Consider the following 18,334-nt stretch of genomic DNA (forward strand, 5'->3'; position numbering starts at 1 on the left):
CTTTTGCTGAAACATCAAACTAGACTTTTTGCCTTGAGTGAATGCTTGCCAACTTATGCCCTAGCTCCACCCATTGGAACAGGAAACTAGAACATGTTAAAACAGCCCTCCCATTCATTTCTCTCTTCTGTGCCTCCATATAGGTGTCTCACCTTCCCACTGACCCCTCCTGAACCTCCAGAAATCTTACTTAGTGGACGAGAAGTTGTGGTGGCCATTTTAGGCTCCTGAAAGCAATAACAGGCCTTGCAAACCTTTTCTAAATCCTTGGTTTTGCCTGACATCTCCTGACTGCTGTCCCCATGTGACCTAAATAAACATGATCATGTGAAGCCTGTAAGGCTGTTTGTTTTAAATAGCAAGCATCTCCACTAAGCTCTGAAGCAGATGGGGTATTGGGGGCAAGGGAAAGGCCAGCATTCAAGTCTGCACTCACCCCACTTTCACTTCCTCCCCCCTGAGAGAAGGGAGGTGCTTTCAAAATACTGCTCCAAGAAGTAATTTCTTTTTTGTCACAGAACTGGTCCCTCACAAGAATAGAAGCACCTAGGTTTGTTATGAGTGCTGTGGGCCACTTGAAGAAGACAGGACAAGCTGGACAGTCTGAGTGAATGGTGCTGACTTCCATGCAAAGAACATTGGAAGCTCCACCTCCAGCTCCTCTATCATCTCCATGTTCTGCAGTATGTGTAGGTCAGGTCCAATAGCACCCAAAGCAGGTAGACACCAGGAAGGAAAGTCAGCCTGTGCCCCTGTAGGCTTCGGAAAAGGCTGCTTAGCCTGTAGACAACTGGGCTCACAGGGTCTCCTTTGCTTTGGCTTCATAGTGACACTGGTCATTTGCATAAGAGTTATTCATGCGGGGCTGGGGATTTAGCTCAGTGGTAGAGCGCTTACCTAGGAAGCGCAAGGCCCTGGGTTCGGCCCCCCCCCCCGAAAAAAAAAAAAAAAAAAAAAAAAAAAAAAAAAAAAAAAGAACCAAAAAAAAAAAAAAAAAAAAAGAGTTATTCATGCTCAGCTCCACATGTTAACAGTTCAATACATCAAGATCAAAGACTCCATTGAGCTGTGCAGGATAGACCTCTAGGGGAAGAGAGACCACCACCCTCTTTTGTTCTGCGCTTCTGGCTGCTCTAGCAGCTCCTGAAAGTAGGCACATAATGTTGTATAGGTTGGATTGCCAGGGTGGCCTGCTCTAACGTCTGGCGGATTGCTTCCTGGTGCTGTGTGGTGGAGTCCAAGATTCTGAAAGCACTGCCATGTCTCCACTTTCTTTGCATTGGCTACCAAGGAGGTTGACGCATTAACAGGTAAACTGCCTATTCCTAGCACTGAGACAGTAACTGGGTCGACTCTATTGTGCTCATGATATTCTAGTGCTTTCAATGCTAATTGTACGAATGGAGATTGTATGGCTTCCACCAAAGTAGCCATACAGTGTGGTTGGGTTTCAGATATAGGACATTTCTGTTGTCCTAATTAATAATATGTGAGTGCTCAGACCCTTCCTGCATTAGAGTTTGATAGTCCTTCACTTTTGTGAGGACGGAGGTGGTAAGAGAGAGGTTTGACCAGATTTCGATGGAACAAGGAGCAGTTGAAGTAGTCCCTTCACTTGGGTCTCAGTTTTCTTACCTGCAAAGTTCAATGATTTGGGCAGGCTGACTTCAAAGATCTTTTTGATTGTACCCAGGGAAGGTCCTCTAAACCCTGGAGTCAGGATAAAGGCTGACTGGCGAGCTTAGGAGAGAGCGCGGTTCCAGCCCAATCCAGTGAGCGACCCCGCCCCGCGCCCAGCAGGCAGCCAGGGTAGCGCACAGCTTCCGCCCTCCACGTTGTTGTTCCTGATTTAGGCCACGCCTCCTTGGCCTGGGTTTCAGATGCTTCGCTTTTTGACTACTGGGGCCGGGGCCCAACAACGAGGTGGCCTCTGGAGTGGCACACTTTTTGTCTCCACCCATATCAGAAACTGGTGGACAAAGAATTTAGAAGAAGGAAGACCTGGTTTTGAATGGGAGGGTGATGTAAAGCAGGGGATGGGCCTCAGCACGACTGCGGAATTCCCCTGTAGGTGTCTCACCTTACCGTCACCCGGTGGCCCTATCCGCACCCGCTAATACGACCCTGAAGACACTGGCCCTTTAAACCCAAGGCTGGCGGCGCGGGGTGTCCATGTGGAGCTGCTCCATGCCGTGTTGTCCTGCCCGCCCATTGGCGGGCGGCCTGGTGATGTAGCCTAATAGGATGCGAACGCACTGCGGGGGGAGGAACAGAGACAAAATCCGGAACGGGATCAGCTCTCCGGTCCCTCTGTCAGGACTCTAGCAGCCCGCTGTCAGCTCCGCCCAGGGGCGGATCCCGGGTGTAATTGCGACAGACCGGACGGCTGCAGGATTTAGGTCGTGTCTACGTGGGGTGTAGAGACCTGGAGGTTAGAATGTAGGTCTCCCTGACCTGTGTCACCACGTCTCAACTAACCGAAGCCTTGGGCTTCCCATTCTTTCTGCAGGGCAGATCCCGCCGTGAATGCCCCAAGCACGCAACCCCTGTTTAACTTGTGGCTGGCTACGGAGAGGAGGGGCAAATAGGGAGAGCGGAAACAGCGCGGAAGCCTGGTTCCATCTTCTCACCCCCACCCAAGCCACGTGTGCGCGCGCGATGGGCGGGGCTATCCTTGGCGCGACCCCGCCCTCAGTGAGACGCCGCGGCCCTGCGGGCGGGGGCTCCGGTCCGGGCTTTGGCTGCGGCCCCGGTGTAGTAGCGGGGGCGGCGGCCGGGGGCAGCGCGGCTCCTTCCCTTGTTGTGTGTGTCGGTGCCTCCTCGCCATCTTGTTGCAAAGCCCTTTCTTGTCGGCGGGACTCCGGGGGCCGCGGGGCGGGAGGCATCGGAAGAGAGGAAGAGGAAGAAGGAAGGAAGAAGGCAGTGCCGCCTTTTTTATTTTTTGCATCAAAAATTTTTTTAATTTGCAAATTTTTATTTTGCAAATATTTTGGGAGACATTGATTTTTCTCCCCGTGCTCCCCCGTTCTTTCCTGAAGAGTGCGCTGCTCCGCCCAGCCCTGTCGCCCCCCGGAGGTGATCCCTCCCTCCTGCCGGCCCGCCAGCCTGACCTGTGCTTGGCTCGCGGGCCGCAGCCTTGGCCCCGGCGCGCCCCCGGCTGCTCTCGGCGCGATGAGCATAGAGACGCTACTGGAGGCGGCCCGCTTCCTGGAATGGCAAGCGCAGCAACAACAGAGAGCACGTGGTGAGCGGCCCGGTTGGGCCCCTGGGGCACTGGGCAAAAGGGGAGGCCAGTGACCCCGATCCCCGAATTCACTGGAAATCCCAGGCAGGCCCCTTTACGGTGCGACCTAAAAAGCCGGGCACAGACTCCCCACAAGAGCTGCCATCCGGGAGGAGTGATGCGAACGTTGAAAATAATTAATGAATTCATTAACATGCAAAGAGGGACCCAGTTTCTGCGGGTACCACCCTAGCTGCCTGGCACCCCGTACACCTTCAGTGGGGGGCCCCTTAGTTGTGGGCGGGCGGCGCCCTCGCTACCATTGAGGATGTGTGAACCGGGGGATGGGGAGAGGGATGTTGATGTGTGGGGGTGGCAGACCCGCGTGTGCTTGCGTGTGTGCAGCAAGATGATGTGTGATGGGAGCCGAGAAAGAGCGGATGAACGGACGTGTACACGGGTGTTTGTACAGCACACGAGTGGGCGTGTGCGTAACTGGGTGGGGGTGGGGAATACTCTACGCGGATCCGCTCTTCGGATTCCCTGGCCCCGGCTAGAGGGTGCGGGGAGCGCTCCCGGCAGATCTACGCGCTGCTTGGGGCGGAGGCGGCCTTTGCAGAATGAAATGACATCGCGTGTCTTATGATCCTGGCCAGCCCCGCCTGACCCCGCCTCCCAGAGCTGGGCTGGGTCGCACGTCTAAGGTTTGGCTGAGAGCTGCGCTGATTGGGTGCATGTGAGTGTCCCGCGGGTCGCTGGGGCAGCCCTAGGCCCCCCTGCCTTGCCCTGCTTTAGCCGGTGTGGAATGTGGCGTGTCTGCGCGTTTCAAACCCGCTCTTGGCTGGAATGTTGCGTGTGCCTGCGTCCCAAGCCCGTTGGTTACCCAGAGTGGTGACGTAAGCAGGCTCCGCCCCCGACCACGTGCACGGGGGACACTCCCGCTGGGGACTGTGAGGCCCGGCCCCTCCTCACCTCCTCGCGGTTGCCCGGGGGCGGGGCCTGGGCGGGGCTGGCGAGGGGCCTTGAGTCGGGTTGGCCTCTAGCTCTGGTTGCTGGCCATCTCCCAGGGAGAGCCTTTGCCCTGGGTAGGAGGAGCTATATTCGCCTCTGCTCTTGCTGAAGCCTCCTGTTTTTGATCCTGTAGCGAGGGAAATCCTCAGAATCTCAGAGTGACATCTCCAAGTAACATCTAACTGACCCACTAACGGTGTCCCTAGGCCCTTCTGGCAACACCCCGGCCACATTGGAATAAGCTCGCATAAAAAGGGCCAACTTTGGCGCGCTCTCATAGAGGCTAAAAGAGGGTTTATGAGACTGTCACTCATCAGCTTTGGCGGTGGTCTCTGGCCTTAGAGTGCCTCTGAAATAGGGGCCGAAGAGGTCCAAGCGTCCGCTTTCCAGACGCTTGTGAGGGCGTCAGTTCTGAAAGTGTGTGTGCAGTTCCTAGGGATTCCTGGTTCCCCTGCCCCCTCAGAACCCTTCAGTCGGTAGTGCTGTGGTGTTCTTTGCCCTCTTTCCCTTTCTTTCTGCCTATTGTTGCTTCAATGATGAGTCATGCAGGAGGTAGTAGTGTGTGTTTGTGTGCGCGCGCGCGTGCGTGTGTGTGTGTGTTTGTGTGTGTGTGTGTGTGCCTGTGTGCGCGTTGTGTGCCCGCGCGCAAAGCGCGCGCCTGCAGCTTGTTTCCGCGGTGGGGCGGGAGGAGTGGTAGCCCGCAAGGGGCGGAGGAGCTGCAGGTTCGCAGGCCTAGTCAAACAGACTAGCCACTCAAGGTCAGGAGTCACTGGAGATTTGCAAGACCCAAGTGCTTAGGTTTTTGTAGAAGGGATGGTTGGGGTATCTGTCCATATGCCTCTCCCCTTTGTGTTTGAGTCCAGAGCAGGGTCAAGCAATGAACAGTGCTAGTGCTTGCTGGTGGTTAACCAGAATGGCTGGTATCCCCATTTCAGTGGCGGATGTGGGGAGGGGGAGAATTGAAGAGTTTGAGAGAACGAGTTACCTGCTGCTATCGTCAACACAATGCAGTTCAGGAGTACCAATTATATCCCCATTATGTAACCAGGCAGTCGAGAGGTGAACAGGATTGACCCTACTGTTGCCTCTGGGGAACTATTTCACATTAACCTTCCTAGCCATATAGAAAAAGGGAGAAGACAAGACCCCCTAGTGCCAAGCCTTCACCCTTGCCTTGAGCCCAGGTAGAGTGGGCTGGTGGATGCAGCTCTGCAAAGGAACCTGGGAAAAGTGCCTTAAGAAATCACACAGCCCTTTCCCAAGTATTGAATGCCGGGGAGAAGCACAGTTCAGCTCCCAGGTCCCAGCTGGTCGGTGTCGGATCAGAGTCGTAGAGGATAGGCAGGAGCTGGATCTACTCCCAAGGGCTCAAAACCAGATGTGGTTCCCATGCGTTAAAAACCCCCACAGGTGGGCTGGAGAGATGGCTCAGCGGTTAAGAGCACTGACTGCTCTTCCTGAGGTCCTGAGTTCAATTCCCAGCAACCACATGGTGGCTCACAACCATCTGTAATGGGATCCAATGCCCTCTTCTGGTGGGTCTGAAGACAGCTACAGTGTATTCATATACATTAAAAAAAAAAAACCTCCACAAGTGATACCAGCTTGCTGACCAGAACTGCTCATGCTCTGAGGTATTTACTTCAGATAACCAACTCTGAGCAGGATTCTCTTGTCCTCTCCATTCGCACCTACAAGGTCAAGCCTGTGGACCAGTTTGCTCACATGATGAACCCGAGGGTGTGATGCACATTTAACAAGGGGGAGAGAGAAGAGAGGGAAGGACAAAGACTCTGCTAGTGCCCAGAGGAGGCCTGAGCCTGGGCTTTGCCAGCATTTGTGGAGATGACTTGAATTGTCCTCGTCTTCTTTGTTTGGAGGGAGCTTGCTGTTGTGTGCAGAAGTACCTGGTATCTGTCCTGCTCTGGGCCTGCCAGTTTTCAGGGAGAATTCCTGTACACAGAAGGCTACAGTAGTTTAGAAAGGTTGCAGGCAACACGAGTCTGGTGCTCTCTCCTCCCCTCCCCAGCCCAGGTGGTTTAAGTCTGGAGGAGGTGTGAGTTTGCGTGTATGAGAATGAGTGTAGTACACCCATGGGCTGGAGCATTCTTTAGAACGACCTAAACACAGATTATACCTACAGGAGGCCCCAGCACCACCACTGTGCGTGGCCCTCCAGTGCATGCAGAGGACCCTGTGGGTGGGAAATGAGGCAGAATTATGGGCAGGAGCAGGAAACAGTGGTGGACTGGTGCAGTCGTACAGTGGCCTCTGCTGTCCAGTGAGGGTTGACAATGCTGGACCAGATGTGGTAGAGCCTCACTTAGTGAGTTCTTCCTAGTGTCTGGGAAGCCTGTCTGCTTGGTGGCTCTGAGGAGGTGGAAGGAGAGGGGGGTGCTGTTTCCTAGGGGAGCTTTAAAGTCCAGGCTTTGCTTCCAGTCCAGTACCTGGCCCATGGTCCCTCTGCCTGTGGTAAACTAAACCCTTGTTCCGGGGCCAGTGAGATGGCTGTGCTAGTGACTACTCTCAGAGAAAGCCCGACTGCCTGTGCTCCATCCCAGAAACCCATGGTGGGAGAACTCCTGAAAGTGGTCCTCTGGCCCGTGTGCTAACACAGAAAATGTAATTAAAGGAGCTGCGTTAGGCCCTGAGTTGGGAGGTATTTCAGGCCCAGCTGGAGAAGGGTTCTGAAGTTGGAATTCAACAGGCTTCTTTGCTACTGTGGTTTGTGGGAAGCTGGAGCAGGGGCTGGTTTTCTCAGGGGCTGTAACCTAAGTTAGTGCTGACAGGGAGAGCAAGGCCCCCTCATTGGAGCAAGCATGCCCTCCCCTTCCTGAAGGGCAGGAGAGATGGGAAGAGACCAACCATGGCAGCCCTAAACTCTCCCTGCTGGAAATCAGTTTATGACGCCGTCCAAATATTTCCCCTCCACTTCCTCCTCAGCTCCTTCCTTGTCTTGGGCTGGGGATGGGCCTGCTTGTCTCAAAGCTTTCAGTGCCCACGAGCATGGAGTCTTGAAGCTGAGAAGACATGAGGGGGGAAATGCCCCTCCTTCCTACAGAGGACATAAACACAGCCCCATATCACATGACCTTTTGGGGTGTGTCCACCCTTTGTGTCAACAGTTTTGAACACCACAGGCAGAAAAGCCAGGGCTCCTTGGCCTGGGGAGTGGTGATCCAGCCCTGTTGAAAAGCCATAGCCAGTGAACCTAATGATGGGGCCTAAGAGAAGGCCCTTTCCTGGGTGGGGCCCAGCCCCGTTTGCAGCTAGCTCTTGAGTAGGTCATGATCACAAAAGTTACCTGAGTCCAGTGGCCCTGCCTGTACCTAACTACTCTTCCTTTCTGCCTGCCTCCTACCTTTCTAATTTGTGCCGTGCCTGCTGTACAAGATGGTACTTACTGTATAAGGGATACAGACAGCAGACAAGACTAGAGAAATGGCTCATGACAGTTTGGAAGAAGAAACAACTGTGTTCATTGCTCTCTGGGGAAATTTGAGGCCTTGGAATTAGCCTGGGAGTCCAGGGTCCTTTTCTCATGAAGTAATGTCATGTGTTTGCCCAGTAACCTGGGGTTGTGGATGTGAGGGGACACCTAGTGAGCTTACAAGTACAGGGCATCCGGCTGGGGGTCAGACTGGCTATGTCTGACACAGTTTGTCCCTCTGCTCACTGAAACAAAGGTGCTGCCTGCTCACGAGCAGGTGCTTGATAAATTCTGTGGAAGGTCTCTCCTTACTCCGATGGTGATCTGGCCTAAGACTTCATCTGTCCATGTGCACACTTAGCTCTGTGTCCCTCTAGATACTCCTGGTCATCTGTCTCGCTCATCCAGCTCTGGGTTGCCAGGCCCATAGCATCTCATCCTGCTCACCTTCTCGTGAAACTGAATTCCCCAAACCCAGCCTGCAACTCCCTGCGACCCATCCTTTTTGTCTCCCACTTCTTGCCCCAGGCTGTGAGTTCCCCAGTGGTAGGGACCAGTGCTACCTTGGCTGGGCATGCTTGACTGTATCTGGGTGTCAGGCTAGGCAGAATGTCGCTGAGCCCTGTCTGGGACAAAGTTAAGGTTGGAGGCTAGGGGTCCAGGCTTGTGAGCTCTATTAAGACCCTTGTGTGTTCTCTTCATTTAGAGGAGCAGGAGCGTCTTCGTCTGGAGCGGGAACGTGAGAGAGAGCAGGAGCAGAAGAGGGCAAGTAACCTGGCAAGGTTGGCCCATGCCCTGCCTGTGGAGGAACCCCGAGTCGAGGCTCCACCACTACCTTTGTCTCCACCGGCACCACCGCCTGCACCACCACCACCACTTGCCACCCCTGCTCCACTGACTGTCATTCCTATTCCTGTAGTGACCAATTCCCCACAGTCCCTACCCCCGCCTCCACCTCTGCCCCCCGCAGCCCAGCCTCTTCCCTTGGCACCTCGTCAGCCAGCCCTGGTCAGCACCCCTGGACTCAGCATTAAGGAGCCAGTCCCCCTGCCCACCAGACCACAGGTGCCCACCCCTGCTCCCTTACTGCCTGATGCGAAGACCACAGTAGCCCCCACTGGCAGTCCCAAGCCTTTGCAGCCCCTCCCTACGCCCATCCTAACCATTGCACCACACCCTGGAGTCCAGCCTCAGCTGGCTCCCCAGCAACCACCCCCGCCCACACTTGGAACCCTGAAGTTGGCACCAGCCGAAGAAGCCAAATCCAGTGAACAAAAGAAGAGGCCTGGGGGGTGAGTGGGATGGCCCTGTGGGATGGGAGACAACTGTTAATCTTGGGCTGGGAATGCAAGGGAAGGTACCCTGACCAGCTAGCCCTTTTAGGAATGTCTCATGCCACTTAGAAGTACCTCTCATAGGAAACCACTATCCTGCTGCTCTTGGTCTCAACTTTCCGTGTTGTCGGACCTCAGCAACACTGGAGATTTCGGGAGGCATTTCCAGACCTTTGCAGAAAGATTCAGAACCCCCACACGATCCCTTGTGTCTCTGAGTTGGACCAGTGGAATGGAGGGTTCCAGAGGCAATGAGTTACGAGCATAGATGTACCAAGGGTTGGATGGGCTCAACACAGGGCCAGCACTTTTCTAATTTATAGAAAATGTTAAGGCCACCTGGTTAGTGGTGGTATGGGTGATGTGGGTCCGGAAGGCTTGATTTGGGCCTTCCTCCCTGAGCCTCCTATCTGTCTGGGTTTCAGGATCGGAACCAGAGAAGTCCACAACAAATTGGAGAAGAACAGGTGTGTGCGCGCGCACTTACAAGTGTGACTCTGGGCCTGTCCCTCCTGGTTCCCCAAAGCTTCCATTGGGTTTGTCCTTTCCTCCAGCTCCTGTGTACTCAGGCGTTGGCTGACCAGTGTTAACCCCCTTTCCCCAGGAGGGCCCATCTGAAGGAATGTTTTGAGACTCTGAAGCGCAATATCCCCAACGTGGACGACAAAAAGACTTCAAATCTGAGCGTGCTGCGGACGGCGCTGCGGTACATCCAGGTATGGGGAAGGGAGGCAGGGCTGGGCGGTGCCTTGACGGCCGCAGCGCCAGCTTCCTCCTGCTAGGGGCAGGTTCCCCCGCCCGTCTCCACGCGGGCGCTAAGCACATGGCCTGGCTGACGTCAGCGGGGCTCCCACCCCAGGAGGGGGCGGGCAGGAGGGCGCCTGCGCGAGAGGGCGGCGGCGCTGCGCTCTTCAGCCTTCCCCTCCCCCACACACCATGTCTTCTCAGCCCGCGGTTGGCGAGGGGACGAAGCGAGTCCAGCACCTTGCTGTCCGCAGTACCCGGGCGAGACCGGGACTCGGGCCAAGAGGGGTTACTGGGAGGAGTGGGGGGAAATGAATCGAGAGGGACGGTGTGTCTGCTGTTCACCTGGCAGTGCTCAGGATTACTGTCGGGTGGGGCACTGAGGCAGCCAGAGTGACAGCGCGAAGCCACTGAGCCTTAACTATTTCCATTCCGCGAATGGTGGGAAGGGGTCCCCTCTGGCTGTGTCTCCTCTCTTCGTGGACACTGGCTGCCCTCTGCTGCAGTGCGAAGTTACTGTCGCCCTGGAAACCGCGTAGGGTTCCGCGTGCCCGGGAGGCGGTGGGGGGATGGGCGCGGCCAGGCTTGGCGGCGCCGGAGACCAAACCGTTGGGGAATGGGAGGGACCAAGCGTTCCCGGCCGCGCGCGGGGGCAGGGCAAACATCGGGGTTTCCGTCCGCCCACTCGGGATGCTCGCGGCTGCATCAGAGCTTCCGTGGGAGGGGTGCCCGCACTCCAGGGGGGTTCGACCGCTAGGTCACAACCTGGAGGTAACCGGACCCAGGGCTTGAGTCCCCAGGCCACTCCTCCGAGCCCCCAGCGGACGCACGCCTTTCCGCCCGCCTCCCGGCGCTTCCCGGCAGCTAGGGGCGGGGCCAGCTGCCCGTGGTGACGCTGCGGACCAGTCCGCGTGGGTGCGCGCGTGCTCTGAAGGGGCGGGGCCTCGCTTGCGGGCCAAGGGGCCCCGACAGAGGCTGTGCAATGTCGTGTAGCCTATTTCCGTGATGATTTTACTGACTTTAGGCTTGGGCGTGATTCACTTGTTTTTAACCAATGCAACCTCTTAGCAGACCTCTGCGGTTATGCCGCGACATTTTCTTTGAATATTAGTTTTCTCATTTGATGATGCAAAGTAGAATAGATAATACTGTAGAGATGGTGGCAGAACTGAAGTTTATGCAAAAATTTTGCAGTCTTTAAACATTAATAGAAATTGCAACTGCGAAGTAGGAGCTGGAGCAAGTCAAGTGCCTTTTTATAGATGTGTACTTGGGGGAAAGGAGCCTTGCATAATGTGTGGATTTGAAAATAGCTCAGAAACAGCCAAAGGAAGTTCCCTAGGATCAGGCCTGATCTGACGAGGAAGTGGGAGGGGCCCCAGCCTGTCGCTGAGAATGCTTGCTTGGTCACAGAAGTAGAAACAAGTCACAAGATTCTGGAGCTCCTCCTTGGCACCCACTCATTTATTTCGTTAAATATTTTTAGTCTTGCTCTGGGTTTACTTCTGAAGACCAGAGACCAAAGAAAAAGGGATGAGATGCGTCCTTGCAGCAGATCCTAACTGAACATTTGAGGACTGCCTTAAGGAGTGATGGGTTCTTTGGAACATTTGCAGGATATATCGAGGTGAATAAGGCAAAGTGGAGGACAGCGAGGTTGTTTCTTCAGCAGGAGGGAGAGAGATGATGGGATGCTTTGTCTTGCATAGAGGCAGCAGGCATTACATGAGGTAAAAGTTGGTCCTGGAGAGAACAGTGGCATCCTGAGGACCTAGGACCTTGGTAGTGAGTCTGTCCAAAGGAGAAAGGTTATAGCAATGCATGTGGTGGCACTAGCAAGGCCTATCGTGGTCTGAAGGGAGGCTCAGGTGATCTGAGATCCAGGCCACCTAGACTTATATAGTAATAAGACCTTGTCTTTTAAGGGAAGGGGGTGTTGTAGGAGGGGGTTGAGGTCCCAGGTGGCCTCCAGAGTTGTGTGGAGGTAGTAAAGGACTTAAGAAAGCCACACTTGAAGTGGATAGGGACAAGAGAAAGGGACATGTATCTAGATTGGTACCTAAAATAAGTGGGTTTAAAACAAAGCCTCTTAGGCAGGAAGTGTTGGCTTAGAAGAGTCCTTGCCCAACATTCCTGAGGCTGTGCACCTAGTTTCCAGGGCCACAAGGCAAACACAAGCGAAACAGTAAGGACTAACCTTTGACTCTGGGGAAACTGCAGGGGTCTCTAGGCCCGCGGGCTGACCTCTAGAAAAGGGGTTTTGGCCCCTGACACTTTGTCTCCCTGACCCAAAATATAGCCCTCCCTGCAAGCAGTGGATAGAGTTCAGGATGGCACTTCCAACCAGGAGCCTCAAGGTGCAAGTGAGGACTGAGTCACCAAGGGCCTGTGGTTGATGTGGCCTCCTCTGATGTCATGTGCAACCCTCAGGGACAGAGCCAGGTGAGAGGACACACAGGTGCCATGTGTGATTTCGTGTGTAGGGTGAAGAGAGGGTCTTTCCTGCTGATTATAGGAGAAATGTGGAGAGAAGCAGATTAAACTTAGGCCAGTAGAGGGGGACCGTGGTGTGGAACTAGCGCTAGGCACGTCGAGGCCAGCGTGCCAGCTCTGGGCCTTGTGTTGTGGGCATCGACAGTTTGAAGCTTTTGCTCACTGTGTCAGGAATGTCCAAAGCTTGGGGTGGCTGGAGGAATGTGGGTAAGTAGGATCTAGGGGTGCGGGGGTTGGATGCTTTGCTGTGTCTGTCAGGAGAAGCCGCTGAACTGCTAAGGTGTAGAAGCAGGGGACACTGAGTACTGGGCTCCCATCTTACCTGGTAACAGGGAGACAGACTCCCAGATCCTCTGGTGCCTGAGTAAGCACACCGCTGGCCACTGGTAGGATCGGGTATAAACTGATTGTGGAAGTACCCTTATAATTTCTCACAGGTTGGACAGGGGCCATGTGTGATGAAACACTCCATGGTTGTATGAGCCAGGGCTAATGAAGACCCACCACAGACTCCTGTTTAGTCTCAGATAATCTCACAGTAGGAACGCTGGGGAAGACGGAGGCAGGAGAGTATGTGATTGGGACTCCAGGGACTGGTTGTTGAGGTGGCTCAGAGGGTAAAGCAGCTAAGTGTCAGCTGTGGCCTGCACTGCAGAAGTTGAGCAAAACTTAGAAGTCATTCTGTGCCTTGCGCTGAAGCACGTGTCTCCTTGCCCTGTAAGCCAGTCAGTGTCGTTGAGAGAGGGAGAGACTAGACAGACCAGCTCCGCACAGGGATAATGGCAGGGGCTCCATGTGTGAACAGCAAGGCAGACAAGGTTCAGAGATAAGCTGGTACATGGAGTGCCCATGGTCTCTGCACTTGGAGGTGACCCCATGCTTTAGAAGGTAGACATTTACAAGCCAGTTGAGAAGCGACCTCTGGACGCAAAGGGTGAGAGGGTCTACCTTGACTTATGGACAGCAGGATTGACGTACCTAGGCTGTAGTGTCCGCCCTGGAGGCCATGGAAGCACTGGGCAGCTGAACACTGGCACATGAGCTGGCCTTTAGGACAGCGACCTAGTGAGGGGTTTGACTAGGGCGGGGTGGAGTCTAGCAGAGGCACTGTGGGTAAGGAAGACCCTCCTGTGTTCTGAGGGAGGCAGGGATATTTGTGGTGAGGACAGTGGTCTAGACTTCGAGGTGAGAAGTCTCGGGTGTGAAGTCAGAATCGGAGTGCTAGAGAGCTTCCCAAGATCCTTTGTTGTTGGGCTGTGGGGCACACCGCGGAGTTTTCAACATCCTGTGAGGTCTGGAGGGTTGTAGGTAGGGTCCTGAGAGGGGAGCAAGCCAAATTACAGGCTAGAGAGGAAGCACGGGGGCTAAGGTGCAGCTGAACTCGGGGCAGAATGGAGCCAGTGTTGCTGCCAAGAAGACAAGTCTGTGATGGAGACCGCACTGTCACAGTCTAGCAAGTAACCCTCCAAGGACAGAGGCAGCGAGCACATGTGAGTGGAGGGGGGAGCGCAGGCCTTGTGGAGCGGGCACTAAGAAGAGTCACTGTGGCTTTAGAATGAGGTGAGGAGTGAGAGACTGAGGTCCCTGGGGAGCCAGTTGAGGCAGTGTGGGGAAGGGCCCCAGACTCCGATGTGTGCTACCCTTTAATGGTGCCTGCTCAGGGAACCATAGTGACTTAGATGCTGGCCCTCACTGAGCAGAGTGATGGAATAGGAGGCAGGTATGGCCTCCCAGTTGGTCTGATCACTGCAGATTGTCTCAACTTGTGGGTCTTGATTCCTTTGGGGGTCGTATATCAAGATGTCCTGCATGTTAGATATTTACATACAGTTTATAACAGTAGCAAAATTATAGTCACGAAGTGGCAATGAAGTTGTTTTACAGTTGGGGGGGTCACCACAGCATGTGGGACCATATTAAACGGTTTGTAACCTTAGGAAAGTTGAGAACCACCACTGGTCTAGAGGTTTTGAGGGCCGCAGAGCCTGTGACCGTTGCTAAGGACACCCTGCTGTCACTTGCCCTGTTCCCAGTCCCTGAAGAGGAAGGAGAAAGAGTATGAGCATGAGATGGAGCGGCTTGCACGGGAGAAGATTGCCACACAGCAGCGCCTGGCAGAGCTCAAGCATGAGCTGAGCCAGTGGATGGATGTGTTGGAGATTGACCGTGTGCTCCGGCAGACGGGCCAGCCTGAGGATGACCAGGCCTCCACCTCCACAGCCTCTGGTGAGCCTGATCCCCTGTGCTGTTCCTACCACTCTCAGATGCTGTCCTTGGCTTCTCTAAATAGGTTCTTCCCTGCTAGAAAAGAAGCCGTCTGCCCTACCTAGTTCCCTTGTGTTCCCAGACTCCCAAGCACCCCTGTGTCTCCAGCCACTTGTTTCCCGACCTCTCTTGACTTGGTCCCTGCCCTGTGCTCCCTGACAGAGGGCGAGGACAACGTTGACGAGGAGATGGAGGGAGACCGGGCAGGCCTGGGCCCACCTAAGCTGAACCATCGTCCCCAGCCGGAGCTGCTGAAAGCCGCCCTGCCAACCCCCAGCACCGCCCCTGCGCCTCTGCCTGCCCATCCGCACCCTCACCCCCACCCAGTGGCCCTGTCTCCTGCCCACCTCCCTGTGCAGCAGCAGCCACCACAGCAAAAGACCCCTCTGCCAGCCCCTCCTCCCCCACCTGCCACCCCAACCCAGACGCTAGTGCCAGCTCCAGCCCATCTGGTGGCCACGGCTGGGGGCGGCTCCACAGTCATCGCCCACACAGCCACGACCCATGCCTCAGTCATCCAGACTGTGAACCATGTTCTGCAGGGGCCGGGGGGCAAGCACATCGCCCACATCGCCCCCTCCGCCCCCAGCCCTGCTGTGCAGCTGGCACCCGCCACACCCCCCATCGGCCACATCACAGTGCACCCTGCCACCCTCAACCATGTGGCCCACCTCGGCTCCCAGCTGCCCTTGTACCCACAGCCGGTGGCCGTGAGCCAGCCTGTGGCAGTGAGCCACATTGCCCACACCCTTTCGCACCAGCAAGTGAATGGCACAGCCGGGCTGGGGCCCCCAGCCACTGTCATGGCAAAGCCAGCTGTGGGGGCCCAGGTGGTGCACCACCCCCAGCTGGTGGGCCAAACAGTGCTCAACCCTGTGACGATGGTCACCATGCCCTCCTTTCCGGTCAGCACACTCAAGCTGGCTTGAGGATGAGGCCATTTAGGCCCCCAGTGGGGGCAGGGAAGGGGACCTGACTGCCTCTTTTCCCACCCACCAGCTCCACACATTCCAGCCAGGCCCAGGCCCGCCCCACCCACACCACCCCCAGGCCTCCTTAGGGGAAGGGGGTGCAGAGACTCTGAGCCAGGGGAAGGGAGGGACCCCAGGGAGTTGGGTGCAGGCAGGAAGCCGTCCTGCTGCACTAGGACTTGGTAGACATGAGGATGCTATTGTGGACATTCCTGCCTACCCAGCCTGGTGCCGGTTCTGGTGCCATCCACCTCCCTGCTTTGTCCCCCCCAGGAAGTCTGCACTGTGGCTTACGTTCTCTGGCTTCTCCTTCCCTGGCCTGCCTTCCTGTGCTGTTGCTGCTATTGCTCTGTCTGGTGAGGTGGCTAAGCTCCCTGGCCTCCCCTCCCCAGCCTCGGAGTCCTATGGGACCTCTGTATAGGAAACAGGGAGCCCCAGAAAGATGGGAAATGGGTGGGAGGGGCCCAGCTCTGAGCACAGGTGACAGATCTGGAGTCAGGCTAGGACAAGTGAATGCCTGGGCCTGGGGCACTCTGACCCACCTGTGGTCACTGATTGGTTACAGCAGAAACTGTTCAGAATGAGTCTCAACCAGTACACAAAGTCCAGGCTGTTGTCAGGTTTCCCAAGCCTGCCCCTGCGCTGGGGCTTCCCTAGCGCTTCCCCTGGCCCCCGGGTTAGGTACTGCCTGCAGCTTGGGAGGCGTGGACCAGCAATGGCTCTAGGAACTAAGCCACACTGCTGAGGTATCAGTGAGCTGAAATCCCAGGGCTTTTCCCATCTCCCTTCTCAGTGGTGATTTCGAGACCCCTTCCTGGTGGGTGCTGCAGTGTCCATGGTGGAAAGGGCCTTTGCTGGGTGAAGACAAGGCTTAGCCTGTGTTTGGTTACGGTGAGGGTGCTGTGCTTAGGGGATGCTGTGTTTCCTGCCTCTGCTTTTGCAGACTGCTTTGGCTTCTCTCTTTAAGTGAATATTTATTACAAGTGGCCTTGTGTCAGACACTCAGTTACACGTGTGCACATTCAGCTCCTCACTGGACACTCACCAATGGCCTTTCAGTGTGGGGCAGGAAGCAAGTGTCCCTAAGGTGTGAAGTTTGCACTGGGGGCTTAGGCAGTCGGGAGGCCAGAGGGGAAGGCTCAGGGTCCTTCAGATGACATTGTGAGCGGGCACTGAGGCCAGCGAAGGTCTTGAATACATTCTCCCTTAAAATAATGACTCCTCAGGTGCCTCAGAGCTCACAGGTCCTCCTGGCCCTGGAAACCTCCCAGGGCACTTTATTATTATTATTGTCTCCCCGGGGTAGGGAATGGTGGCTAGGCCCAGGTCTCTACTCCGGCGCAGGAACCCCAGCGAGCTGGCTGCCTTCCTGTGGCCGCAGCTGGCCACCTCTACCCACACTCTGACTCTGGGGGCCACCACCACTCTCTGCTCTGTGTTGTGACAAGGGGCAGAGTCTGGTGCTGGCTGGGCCAGACCACTTGTCCCATTTAACCTTCTCTCTGTCTGAGGCCAGTTCCAGAGTTCACACCATTGTGTTGGCCCCCAGGCCTGCACAGATACCTCATCATCCACCCAGCCCTCCCTCCCCCCAGCAGGGGTTCCTCCAGATCTAGTGCCGAATGACTATGTCCAGATTGGTGGTGATGGGTGTTGTTGCTGTTTTTGTTATTTGTGACTGCTGTGTGCCCAAGTGGGCAGCCACCTCCCAGCCCTTTCTTGGGCATCTCCCCTTTGAGAGCTGTTAGGACCACATCTGTCCTCACCCTGTGGGACCGCCTGGCCCTTCCCTTCCTATTCCTTCCAGCCTGGGACACACACACACACATACACACACCTTACCTCTCATGCGTGTTTTACCTGTGCTGTTTGGAGTGGCTCACTGCCTGGGATCTTTACCTCGGGGAGGAAAGGGGAGAGTGGGTCCCTGGGGGCCAAAGAAGGGCAGGGGATGCCTGGAGGGCAGTCAGGTCACCATAGTCTCTCTCTAGGGACAGCTGCTTCCCCCACCCCAATCCCAGGGTCCCACTCCCAATCCCCAAAGAGGTGGCCCTTGTTTACAGTGAGGACTTGGTCACTGTGTCTCTGTTTCCTGAAATATGAATTGTAGCGACCCCAGACTGTAGAGATTTTTATGTGTTTGGGTACATCTGCTGTGTGGGAAAAAAAAAAACTACAAAAACCCTAATTTTGTACATATTGTATTTTTACTATTGAACTGTACTCTAGTGGCTGTTCATGCTCTGAGTTTAGGTATTGAGACATGAATACTATCCATGTAATAAGCACTTGCCTGGAATAAAATATAAAACTGAAATAAATCTGCACTGAAACCTGAGATGGAGTTCAACCTGCAGCAGCTGGGTCATTTCATTGCAAGAGGCGGAGCCACAGGGAAGCCACAAGAGGCCGGTGAAGGGTGAAGTTAGCGATGGTCTGAGTAATTAAAACCCCCGTAATAGGGTTCTGGAGCTGGCTCAGCCACCAGAGCATGTGCTCTTCAAAGGACACAGGCTGTGACTCCAGCACCCATGTCAAATAGCTAGCACCTGCCTGGGGCTCCAATCCCTGGGACTCTGACTCCCTCTTGTGGCTTCGATGTGCATGTGATGCAGGCAAGTGTAAAAATCATTTACAGCCTGTCAGGGCCTGGGAAGATGGCTTAGCAGTTAGAAGCACTGGCTGCTCTTCTGGAGACGTTTGATCGCCCGCTCCCAAATATCGCTCACAACCATAACTCCAATTCCAGGTCATCCTATACCCTTCTCTGGATTCTACAGGGGTTGGTCAGGAACATGAAATACAGATAGATACTCATGCAGGCAAAACACCTACCTACCCACCCACACCTTAACAAAGCAAA

At 55.2% G+C, this 18,334-nt stretch overlaps 1 protein-coding gene across 1 annotated transcript; it reads left to right on the forward strand.

The window, feature by feature from the left end:
* The first annotated feature begins 2,727 nt into the window (after positions 1-2,727).
* On the forward strand, positions 2,728-17,821 carry Mnt (MAX network transcriptional repressor). The gene is made up of 6 exons (XM_032912442.1): positions 2,728-3,244; positions 8,371-8,956; positions 9,424-9,465; positions 9,603-9,714; positions 14,269-14,461; positions 14,663-17,821. The coding sequence occupies exons 1-6, from the start codon at positions 3,172-3,174 to the stop codon at positions 15,427-15,429; spliced, it is 1,773 nt and encodes a 590-aa protein (XP_032768333.1). The 5' UTR covers positions 2,728-3,171; the 3' UTR covers positions 15,430-17,821.
* The last annotated feature ends 513 nt before the right edge of the window (positions 17,822-18,334 follow it).

This window comes from Rattus rattus, chromosome 9, assembly GCF_011064425.1.
Source record: "Rattus rattus isolate New Zealand chromosome 9, Rrattus_CSIRO_v1, whole genome shotgun sequence".
NCBI classification, from domain to species: domain Eukaryota; kingdom Metazoa; phylum Chordata; class Mammalia; order Rodentia; family Muridae; genus Rattus; species Rattus rattus.